Genomic DNA, 11,641 nt, shown 5'->3' with positions numbered 1-11,641 from the left:
TATTACCCATTGCGGATGCTCTAATAGATAAGTAGATATAAACACGTCCAATAATAGATAAAATATGATCAATTCATACAAAACCACCCTATAAAATTATGTAAAATAGTATGTCAAAGGGTATTTTTATTGATCTATTGTAATTGATATAATCAATATCATTTCTACATCACTCTTCTTAATTAACATTATGTTGTCTAAATCTTGAAATAGTACATTTGACTTTTGTACGTCGAATTTATAAGCGTATATATAATATTGTTTGGATTTTGAAATATCGCATTTTAATTCTGAATATCTTCATATGTAGTTTGAAAGATCACAACTGACATCTCAACATCGATATCGATCATTTTATCTTGAGTTTGAGAAACATTATAATTATGACATCATATGTAAGATCATACATGTGAGAATCATCTTATATAAACATTAAATGATCGAAACTGCTTTAAGAGCATCATGTCGAAAACATCATAAGTAAGTTTCATGCATCATCTCATTTAAAGCTTCAATACATGAGTTAAGCTCTAACTTCTAAGTAAGCCATCACATCAAAATATGATCCAAAATTTTGGGCATGCTTAACTTTAGTCTATCATCAATTAATTGTCCACTTTTACTTATTTTTTTTACTATAAATGGTAAGTAAGCCCTATATTCCATTAACTCATTTCATCAATATTTTATTATAAAACTGGAATCAAAGTGGACAATTATTAATTTGGGGACGGTGGGGGCAACATATTTAGTCAACTTATCTCTGGCATTGCAACCCTCATTTTCATTTAAGGCGAAACCCATAGTCTAAACTTGTAGTAATGTACAAATTCTTCGCAAACAGTGCACCAAATTATGAGTATTCATTAGCAACTGCAAGAAGAGGAACAACTTTATGGAGTGTAGCAGCAGGAGATTCAGCCATGTCCACACTCTTCCCTCCATCAGCCACCTCCCAATCAAACTTCCACACAAGATTTGCTAACACAAACTCAACAGTAGCAGCAGAAAACCCGATTCCCGGGCATCCCCTCCTCCCTGCTCCAAACGGGATAAACTCAAAATCGAGGCCCTTATAGTCTACCGAAGAGTTCAAGAATCTTGTTGGCTCAAATTTGTCTGGTTCATCCCAAGACGCGGGGTCCCTCCCTATAGCCCAAGCATTAGTCATTAGCACTGTTCCTGCCGGAACGTCGTATCCTTTTATCTTCACATCGCTGTTTGCTACTCTAGGTATTAGTAGTGGGACAGGAGGGTGGCACCGCAATGCTTCTTTTATCACAGCTTTCAGATAATGCATTTTTACTAAGTCATTATCTGATATGTCTTGCTTGTCTTTGACAACTTCTCTTACTTCGAGTTGTAGCTTTTGCATCACTATACGGTGTTGTAGAAGCTCAGCCATTGTCCATATTAGTAGCGTGGTTAAGGTATCCGTCCCAGCTCCAAGTAGATCCTGCATAACAAGTAAAATTAGAATCATAGGTGCAAGCTTAATGTTGTCCAAATCAAGTTAAATAATATTGTCATAGTAGATTCATAATGAATAACATGAGTAAAGTAGTTACCACAAGTAATGCTTTGATGCTCACTCTGTCAATGAAGACATCACCATCTTTTTCATTTTGAAGATCAAGCAATATACCAACAAAGCTTTCTCCATTCCCACCCTTTCTCTTTAAAGTCTCCATGTGCTCTACAATCACACCCTCCAAAAACTCATCCATCTCTTTCGAAACCCTATCAACCTTCTTGTCAAAACCATTCACTCCACTAATCCAACCGAGCCACGGAACAAAATCTCCAACACAAACAGTTCCCAACACCTCCATAGCTTCTCTCAGCAACACCACAAACTTCTTCCCATTCTCCGAGTCACTGTATTTCCTTCCTAAACATGACCTACAAATCACATCATTGGTGAACTCAGCAAACAACTTACTCAAATCAACGACCCCCGAAGAAGACTCTCTAATCCTCTTCATAAAAAAAGCAGTTTCTTCTTCCCTTATAAATCGGAAAGACTGAACCATTTTGCTGCTCAGCAGGTGTTGGACAGAAATTCCCCTCATCCGCCTCCAGTATTCGCCATAAGGGGCAAACCCTACGTTCCTTCCATCGCGAATGAATTTGTTCACAGCCCTAAAATGCTGAGGCCTGCTTGAGAAAGTGAGATCATGAGTTTTGAGGACAGCATGGGCTGCCTCTGCGGTGGAGACTATCAAGACGGGGATAGAGCCGAAGTGAAGAAGCATGAGGGGGCCGTGTTTAGTAGCTAGTGAGTGGAGATTCCGGTGGGGAAGTAAGCCCACCTGATGTAGGTTTCCGAGTATTGGGAGCTTTCGCGGCAATGGTGGGAGGTTTAGGGTGACAGAAGATTGATAGAGGCGTATTGTAAGGAGCCATAGAAGAGGTAATGATATGAGGATGGTGAGTATGAAGGGATGCAGCTTAGTTTCATCCATTTCTTAGGTTTAGTTTTCAGTTGAATAGTCCTATTTATGGATTGTGGATTAGTAATGGTAATTAAATTATCTGCCTAACTAAATTATGGTTTGCTGACTAATGCCCATTCTACATATGTAGCTCGCTAGCTATCTCTCCCAATACCGTGAGATGTTGAGAAGATTATTTCATTATTTGTGTTAATTGTGATAACGTGTAATGAGTGTTTTCACGTAGTTCAAAATTTTAATCTATAAATTGGTAACATAAGACGTAGAAAGAAAAAAGTATTAGAGTATGCAGATAGAAGTGGATTAGTTTTATTAGATGAATCAAAATAATAAATGTCTCTATTTTTAAGGGATGGATAAAGTATAAATTAATATAAATTTTAGCAAAACACATCTAAAACTCTTTGTACTATCATTGGGTCTTTTTATAAATTTTTGTTTCATTAGGCCATTTTATAATTTTTTGTTTTATTAGATTTTTACATTAATACATTCGGTTGAAGAGGTTTTCTGGTTAGATCTTAATTTAACGGACATCAGAAATTAATTGATTTTTCTTATGTTAATTAAATTTATTTTTTTTCTTTTTTTATTATTTATTATTAAATTAATTATGTTGCTATATCAACTCAAAATCATTGAAAAAAGAAAAATTTATAAGTCGAAATGAGAAATATCAATAAATTTTTTATTTTTTAGATGATTCTTGAGTTGATATTGCAGCTAAATTAATTTTAAAATAAATAGAAGCAAGAATGAAATTAAATAAATTTAATTAATATGTGAAAGTTAATTAAATTCTAAAATCCGTTAAATTAAGTGTTTAATTAAATTTAAAATAAAAATATAAAAAAACTCTTAAATCAAAATGTATTAGTATAAGGACTTTATAAAATAAAAAAAATTGTAGAAGGACCTAATGAAATAAAATAATACAAGACATTTTAGTTAAAGATGAGGATTCGCACGATTTCCATGAAGGAACTGAGCATTTACTATAGGAGTGAAACGTAGTACTAAGGGCAATCCAAAATAGTAAAATGGGATATTATTTCACAAATGGAGGAAGTATTATTATTAAAAAAAATATTGTTTTATATTTTGTAACAAATTAAAACTGGTATTCACTTGAAATTTTCATCTTTGGTCTAATCTAAATGTCCCTGTTTGCTTTTTACTATTCTTTAACTCGCAGGTCTTTGTTTGTATTTTTTTTTTCTTTGACCTGAAGGTGTGTCTACATTTTCTTTTGACTCAAAAGTTTATTTCAAACATAAAATACTCATCTCTCGAGATTTATCCCTTTTAAAAAATAATATCCATATGAATATAATCTTAAGCAAATTGTTCTAAATTAATGTCTATGGAGTATAATACAGAGATAATTAAAAGAAGCTAAGCATTAAAAATTGAAGATCAAATACTACACAATTATTATATACTATCTTCGTCCCATAGAAATATGTCATAGTAGTATTTCCTTTTCGTCCGTCATATACAAATAGTCTATATCTATTTATGGCAACATTTTTCTCCTTTTATTTTACTTTATCATTTATGGACCCCACCATCTGCAATACAATTTCAACTACATTTCTTTCTTCTCTCTTACTTTACCAATTACACATTAAAACTTATGCCATAACAAAATGACATCTTTCTATGAGACGGAGGGTATATATATAAAAAAAATATTTTAAGAATTTAAGCATATACATGAGAACTACTCGTTTAAGCGCATAAATAAAAAAAAATTAGAAAAAACATGTATTTGATCACAAAGTATAAATAATTAAAATAAAATATAAAAAAAATTTATTATGTAGTACAATACACATTAAAAAAAATAGAGTAAGTAATCTTTCTAATAGAGAGCTTAGAAAGATTACCTGTTGAACAGAAATTTAAAACTTCATCAGTCCCAATTAAGTTGTGTCACTTCTTTTGGATGCATGAAAAGTATAAGATATGTTCTTTTTGTCAAGAGTAAAGGTCAAATGTGGTCCCTAACATATGGTCGTTTTATCAATTTGGTCCTTAACATTATCATCTTGATTATTTGGTCCCTCACAAATAAACTCGGACCCGAATCGTTCCTTACTTAACAGAACCGTCAAAAAATAGACGTGATTGCAATTTGACTATATTAAATTACTAATGGTAATTAATTATACCTAATTATAATTCTTAATTCCTATTAAATTACAAATTATTCATTTCATTTTGCAACTGATACTATCTTTTTTTATGATTTTGCTACTAGGAAAAGAATTATAATTAGGTATAATTAATTACCATTCGTAATTTAATATAGTCAAATTGCGGTCATCGTCTATTTTTTTACGGTTTTGTTAAGTGAGGACCGATTAGGGTCTGAGTTTATTTGTGAGAGACCAAATAATCAAAAAGATAATGTTAAGGACAAAATTGATAAAACGACCATATGTTAGGGACCACATTTGACCTTACTCTTTTGTCAAACTTTCTAAAACTTTTAATCATCTGTGGACTCGTGACTCTTGAAATTGCAACATAATTGTCCACGACTAAAAGTATGTTTTTTTATAATTAAGCGGACATTAGCATACGGATATATATTTTTTTCACAATTAATAAGTTTACTTTAATCATAATTAAATTTAATACATGATAATATTCATAAACATGATAAACCTTAAAAAAAAAATAGAACTCAAAGTTACAAAATAACATTAGATAACATTATCTCACCTAGTAAGTAGAATAAATTAATATCAACTCAATTATAACCACACGGAGTATACTACTTTTAGTAATTTAAACATATTTATTTTAATTAATATATTTAACAAACAAATGTACTTTTAAAAATGTGGACAATACACAACAACAATGTAAATTAAATCCTAGTAGGAGTAAAATTAAAAGCCCATATTACAAAATTTAATATACTAAAAGCCCAAAATTAAATATACAACAAATTAGCCTCCTACCCTAAAACACTGAACCTACGCATCCACATCTCCTCTCCACCCCGCCGCCGCTGTGAACACCAGCTTCCTGCCGCCTCACTCGTCAGCTCCCTCATTTCTCGACGCCGGCGCTTCTCTCTCGCCGCCTCGCCTTCCTCAATCGTCGCGCTACCCCGCCTGCACAGCCGCGTCACCGGATCTGCTCTCTTTCTCTTTCCTCTCCTCTCCCTTGACAGTAAGCTCCACGCCTCCCAACCGACGTCGCTGGTCATCAGCCCCTCTCTCTCGTAACACTCAGGTATCGGGCTTGCCTGCGTGCGAGTCCAGCCGCCACCGCCGTCGGCTCTCCTTCTCTTTATTTCGCTTCCGCTGCCTCGGTCCTCTTGCACCGCCGCCAGCGCCGTAACCCATCGTCATCCATCATCAAAAACTCAGATAATTAGTATTTTAAAATGCAGGTTCAATGAATGGTGTGGGTATATATAACTGTTTAATCTTATTTGAGAAGAAACTGCCCCTCAATAGGGGCCCCTCAATAGGGGCTGCCTTTTCTCTATCCAGTTGCTGCTATTTTTTAAAATGACAAAAAGAATAAACAAAATAGCTTCACATTTTTCTTTCAAAAATGACAAAAATATCTTTTCAATAAACTGGCACTTTAGATTAGTAAGATATCTTCAAAATTTATCATGTATTTTACGTCTCTTGCGTAGTTCGTAGACATAGTTAAAATAAAAGAGTGTTTATAATTCGACCTACCAAATTATTGACCGTTACTGTTTATCTATCAAATACACAATGAAAGTAATAATTGCATATCTCCTAAATTAAATAATAGTGCCACCAAATCATAAGTGCGTTCATGAGAAATTACATTTTACTATCGAAAATACTAGTAGTGTAAATGAAAGTGAAAAGACAAAAATGGCCATGGATATTCCATACGAATATCCAAAGCATCTGTGCAATAATGACGTTGACCGAGTAAGTGGCCCATATCAATGAACTCAAAATAATTTTATTTCTCGGGACTGTTTGAGTTATTTTATTTTAGAAAGTTAATAAATTTAAATAAATTATACTAGTAATAGTATTTTAAAAGTTTATAAGACGCCATGTTATATGAATTTATTATTAAATTATTTGAACAATAGTACAATACAACTTATAAGTTAGGAAGAGAATTGTGATGTAGCTAGAGATATAGTAGCAGTAATTTGGAATGACTAGTATATATTTAAAATAATAAAATATACTATTAGAATTGCATTTACAAAATGAACATTACGAAAAATAAGTCGAAGATGATGAACTACTTCTTTTGGGAACTTATGAATGTTCTAGTTTCCTCTTTGCATTTTATAAGCTGCATAGCTACTTATCAGCTTATAAGCCTAACCAACTACTAGTAACTTTACCATTCTGCAATAAATATTGCCCACAATATCATTTTACCTATGTAAAAATGGTAGTATATGGTGTTAATTCATGAATCATGCTATGTCATCTCCCATTTAGTAGTGCAATCGGTCAACGTTTTTACTTTATCAATTTCTTAAAAATAGACATGATATAATCTATACATTTTTCCTCACTTAGTACTTTATTCTTTCTCTATTCAATTTATAAAATAATGCTACATAAAATCATATGCCAAAAATCAAATATTTCATATTTAATGAGACAACAAACACTAAAAGTTTGCACTTCCTATTCTCCTCCACCACTCTCACCATCTTCCTCTACCTCCGCCTCCACTTTCGCCTCTCCAATTCCTCTAGTATTCTCACCATCCTCCTCTACTCCTACCTCATTCTCGTCATGTCACGGATACTGCCACCATATAGAAGAGTTGCACCCCACCTCCACTGTTTTATTCTCCCTACTCTTCCTATAGACCATGTCATTCCCTTTCTCTCTAGTCGGGTCAAACTCGCACTTGGAGTGGGTTTGACGCACATTATACGCGTGGGCAGGAGCGCTCTTTGTCTATTAGTACTACTTAGTAATATATTTAATTTTTATTTTTTATTTTTCAAGATATCCTTCCTGCCGACAGTTAAAGTACTAACTCTCGTACCAAACCCGCATCAGGATCGGGTTTGACAGTATGGGTGTGCACGGGCGTTCCTTTAGTAGTAAATTTATTTATTATTTTGGTAAATTTATTTTGATGCAAGGTATTTTCCACATTGAAATGTATAGCCTCACTGGGCCACTTAATTTATTCAATACAGCCCATAAGATATGGCCCAGATTTTATTTTTTCTTTAAAGATAAGAGAGGAATCATCCGCAATAAAGCAGAAGCCGTGTGAGCGCCACGTGTACGGCCCGATTTCAATGAAATTGGCTCGGCCCGCATTGTTAGGTCAATATTAGGTGGCATCTTCACGCATCTTTTTATTATCTGTCCATTTTTCTCTCTCTTCAAACCCTAGACTTTTTTCTCTCAAAATTTATTCTCTTTCCAGAATTTCGACTTTTTTTTCGTGATGGAAACGGAACGCGTGACTGAACTGACCATGGATCGCCGACCGAGAAAGAGGCCTCGTTTGGGCTGGGATGTTCTTCCTCAAGGTCCTCAGGTAATTATCTCGATCAGATCTGTGAATTCCTTTTCCTTTAGTCCCGTTGTTTTGTTGATTTTTTGTAGATCTGATGGAAAATTGTGATTTTTATGGGATCAGGTATGAATTGATTGTTTTATCTATAATTCGTGGTTCCTGGATGCATATTCTTGTGTGTCTGTTAATTTGTTCATGAATTTTGTGGTTTTTGTGATTTTTATTGGATCAGGTATGAATTGATGTTTTGATATATAATTCGTGGTTCCTGGGTGCATATTCTTGTATGTCTGTTAATTTGTTCTTGATTTTTGTGGTTTTTGTCAAATTTTTTTCATTTCTATGCTTTCGAGTGGTTTAATTGTTTAATTGGATATTTTAATCCAGATGAATTAGTTTTCTTTGTGTGTTTTATGAGTTATAGATATAAATTGAACTGCTGTCGATTTTAATGGCTATGTATGAAAGTCTGCCGATTTCCATTCTTTCATGAAGTTTTTCATAGTCTCTTTGAATTTTTAATTTTAAGATGAATAACTCTTGTAAAATATATTTCCTTCTTTTAGTTCTTGGTTTGTTGTGTGAGAGATTGTGTTGGTATGTTACTTGTGGTACGGAGGACGTAAAAAAAATAAGTTATTATTGATGATGAGGAAAATGTGAATGGATGGCTGTGTGTAGGCTCAGCTAGGCTTATTTCCTGGACAAGAGATTGGAAACGTGACGAGCTATGCACCTTCAAGAGCCATCTGGGACCAATCTAGTTCTCTGTTTGTTAAGGGCTTGGCTCAAAATGGTTCTCCCCCGTTGCGAGAAGATGACAAAGATGGGCATTATATGTTTGCTATTGGAGATAATCTAACTTCTCGCTGTAACTACCCTCACTACCATAAGAACATACTACTCTTGTCATTGCTTTTGTTGTTTTCTTGTGCTTGTGTGGATTAATTGATGTCTGCCTTAACTTTAAAGTTTGGATTGAGATTTTATTTTGAATAGATGAAATTCCAATTTAGATTAGTATTCGAATATAAGCATAGTTTAGTTTAAAAAAGAAATAATGTCTTTGTATTGATGAAGTAAAAGATATTGCGATTTTTTTTCAATTTTTATACAGCTGATGCATCATGCACGTGTTTACATAATGTTATATCTTTGTGCTGATGGTGTTTCATATCAATTTTTGCAGATAAGATTCACAGCAAGATGGGTGAAGGTAAGTTACTCCAATTCATTTATTGATTTTCTACTCTCATGTTTTGCGTTAATTGCCTTTTCTGATTAAGAATGTTCAATTCAGGTACCTTTGGCCAGGTTTTGGAATGCTGGGATAGGGAAAAAAAGGAAATGGTAGCCGTTAAAATTGTTCGTGGAATTAAGAAGTACCGTGAAGCAGCAATGATTGAGATTGATGTGCTCCAACAACTTGGTAGACAGGACAAAGGGGGCAACCGGTGAGTTCTTATTTTGCACTTTATAATGACTTTGGCACTCTTTTGGCCTTTTGTGAATGATTGCAGAGGTTGAACAAGTTTATTCCTTGCAGTTGTGTTCAAATACGGAACTGGTTTGACTATCGTAACCATATCTGTATTGTAAGTATATAATTGATTTGGTGGATTCATTTCCCCAACCTAACAAATATTATGGGAGTTAAAGTTGTCCATGGGCTTAAATGGTTTCAACAGGTCTTTGAGAAGCTTGGACCAAGCTTATACGATTTCCTACGCAAAAACAATTATCGCTCATTTCCCATTGATCTTGTCCGTGAGATTGGAAGACAACTGTTGGATTGTGTAGCATGTGTGTAAATAGTTTCTCCCATTAGTAACACTTTAGTCTTACATATTTACTGCATGGATGAATCACCCTTCTGCATTAGTTATGATTTCTTTCACTTTACCATGATAGGTATAAGCATTCTTATTTGGTGTTGTCCTTTTTTGTTGAATCTTTTTTTTATCACCTCAGTTATGCATGATTTGCACCTCATCCACACGGACCTGAAGCCTGAAAATATTCTACTAGTCTCACCAGATTACATAAAGGTTCCTGATTACAAGGTAGCGAGTGTGATCTTTTATTGAGTATGCTTTTGAAGTGGATATTTATTTGCACTATTTGCTTAGATTTTATTTCTTCAATGGTATTTTTCATTGTGTTTTTACTTCTGTAATCAGGGTCTTTCAAGGTCATCACCCAAGGATAGTTCATATTACAAGAGAATTCCAAAGTCTAGTGCTATCAAGGTAATAGATTTTGGTAGCACTACATATGACAGGCAGGACCAGTCATACATTGTTTCTACTCGACATTACCGAGCTCCTGAGGTTATCCTAGGTATTGGATTTAGTAAATAATCCCTGTATTTGGATTTCCTCATTTACTAGTATTTTGCCTTGTGCATGAGTTTCTGAACTCTTGTCATTTGATTATTGTGTGTAGGTTTGGGATGGTCTTACCCTTGTGATGTATGGAGTGTAGGCTGTATCCTGGTGGAGCTCTGCTCGGTATGCTGTCATTATTGCATCCTACCAGCTTATGTCGCTATTAGTTTTATGCAACTTCTTAACCCTTTTACTGCTTGTAGGGTGAAGCATTGTTCCAAACCCATGAAAACTTGGAGCACCTTGCAATGATGGAAAGAGTTCTTGGACCACTACCCCAGCATATGCTAAAGAAAGCAGAGTAAGCTCATGAATATTCCTTGTGGTGGTGTAATTAATATGAAAGCAATTGTTGCTAATATCTTGTTGGGTACATTGTTTTTCAGCCGACATGCTGAGAAGTATGTTAGGAGGGGTAGGTTAGATTGGCCAGAGGGAGCAGCATCCAGAGATAGTATCAAATCCGTATTGAAGTTGCCTAGGCTTCAGAATTTGATCATGCAACATGTAGATCACTCAGCTGGAGATCTAATTAATCTATTACAAGGACTATTGAAGTACGAACCCTCCGAAAGATTGTCAGCCGAGGAGGCCCTACGGCACCCTTTCTTTACAAGGGACCATATGAGGAGATACTAAAATGCTTGGATGATATGGAAGAGGTGGGAGCTGATTAACGTGCGCCAGGTCAAGCTGTGAACGTGAAGCACTGTGCATGGATGGGATGCAGACGAGATGTGGTGCTCTAATGATGAAAGAAGCAGCAGCACCCTTGTATATAGATCCATATTGGGGGGAGTGGTTGAGGCCTTGGATCTCCCCTTCATCTCCCTTGTCTTTTGGCTGGTTGTGATTTTTTATTTTTTAATCTGACTCGCATGCAATGTTGAATTCTTATAACTATAGAGATAGATTTAACTAACCGTCTGTGGCTTTGGTCTATCTGTATGATCTGTATCCCAATAAAAGAAGTTTACAAATAACGGTTTCAGTTAAGAAGTCTTGTCCTCTATCTTTTTGAAAATTGCAAGTAAATACAAAAAGTTAGACAGTGAAAGAGTACTATACTAATAAAATTAAATCTGGCCTAACTGGAACCTTCTTTTGTTCCATAGTAATGGATGTGTTTATTTTTGGCAAAAATGTGTCGACTTATACTACAAGACTCTATTACTATGGAACGATAAAATGACTCTAATATTATGGAACGGAGGGAGTATAAAATTACAAAAATTAAATTAAAAAAATCCGAAAAAATGAAAATCCAATGCCAGATTTTAA

General features: G+C 34.4%; 2 protein-coding genes across 2 annotated transcripts; one reads left to right on the top strand and one right to left on the bottom strand.

Annotated features, from left to right (window-relative positions):
- Positions 1–660: 660 nt before the first annotated feature.
- LOC125185149 (cytochrome P450 71A8-like) lies at positions 661–2,465 on the bottom strand. The gene is made up of 2 exons (XM_089070084.1): positions 1,569–2,465; positions 661–1,456 (listed from the first exon to the last, which is right to left on the bottom strand). Exons 1-2 carry the CDS (start codon positions 2,463–2,465, stop codon positions 854–856), a joined length of 1,500 nt encoding a protein of 499 aa, XP_088926210.1. The 3' UTR covers positions 661–853.
- A 5,346-nt stretch (positions 2,466–7,811) lies between these two features.
- Positions 7,812–11,359, top strand: LOC125222264 (LAMMER-type protein kinase AFC2). Its single transcript, XM_048124781.2, has 11 exons — positions 7,812–7,994; positions 8,655–8,844; positions 9,163–9,189; positions 9,274–9,427; positions 9,520–9,568; positions 9,662–9,776; positions 9,945–10,036; positions 10,154–10,313; positions 10,419–10,483; positions 10,564–10,661; positions 10,747–11,359. The coding sequence occupies exons 1-11, from the start codon at positions 7,902–7,904 to the stop codon at positions 10,997–10,999; spliced, it is 1,296 nt and encodes a 431-aa protein (XP_047980738.2). The 5' UTR covers positions 7,812–7,901; the 3' UTR covers positions 11,000–11,359.
- Positions 11,360–11,641: the final 282 nt, after the last annotated feature.

This window comes from Salvia hispanica, chromosome 1 (assembly GCF_029641045.1).
Source record: "Salvia hispanica isolate PSC_SH4W2 chromosome 1, Shi_PSC_v1, whole genome shotgun sequence".
In the NCBI taxonomy this organism is placed as follows: domain Eukaryota; kingdom Viridiplantae; phylum Streptophyta; class Magnoliopsida; order Lamiales; family Lamiaceae; genus Salvia; species Salvia hispanica.
This window is presented reverse-complemented; position numbering and strand designations above follow the sequence as displayed.

Bases quoted from the DNA above. Each gene is read 5' to 3' on its own strand.
- LOC125185149 (XM_089070084.1), bottom strand. From the start codon at position 2,465: ATGGATGAAACTAAGCTGCATCCCTTCATACTCACCATCCTCATATCA. The intron at 1,457-1,568 runs GTAACTACTTTA...CTTGTTATGCAG, and splicing joins GCATCAAAGCATTACTTGTG to GATCTACTTGGAGCTGGGAC.
- LOC125222264 (XM_048124781.2), top strand. From the start codon at position 7,902: ATGGAAACGGAACGCGTGACTGAACTGACCATGGATCGCCGACCGAGA. The intron at 9,428-9,519 runs GTGAGTTCTTAT...TATTCCTTGCAG, and splicing joins CAGGACAAAGGGGGCAACCG to TTGTGTTCAAATACGGAACT. The intron at 10,484-10,563 runs GTATGCTGTCAT...TACTGCTTGTAG, and splicing joins TCCTGGTGGAGCTCTGCTCG to GGTGAAGCATTGTTCCAAAC.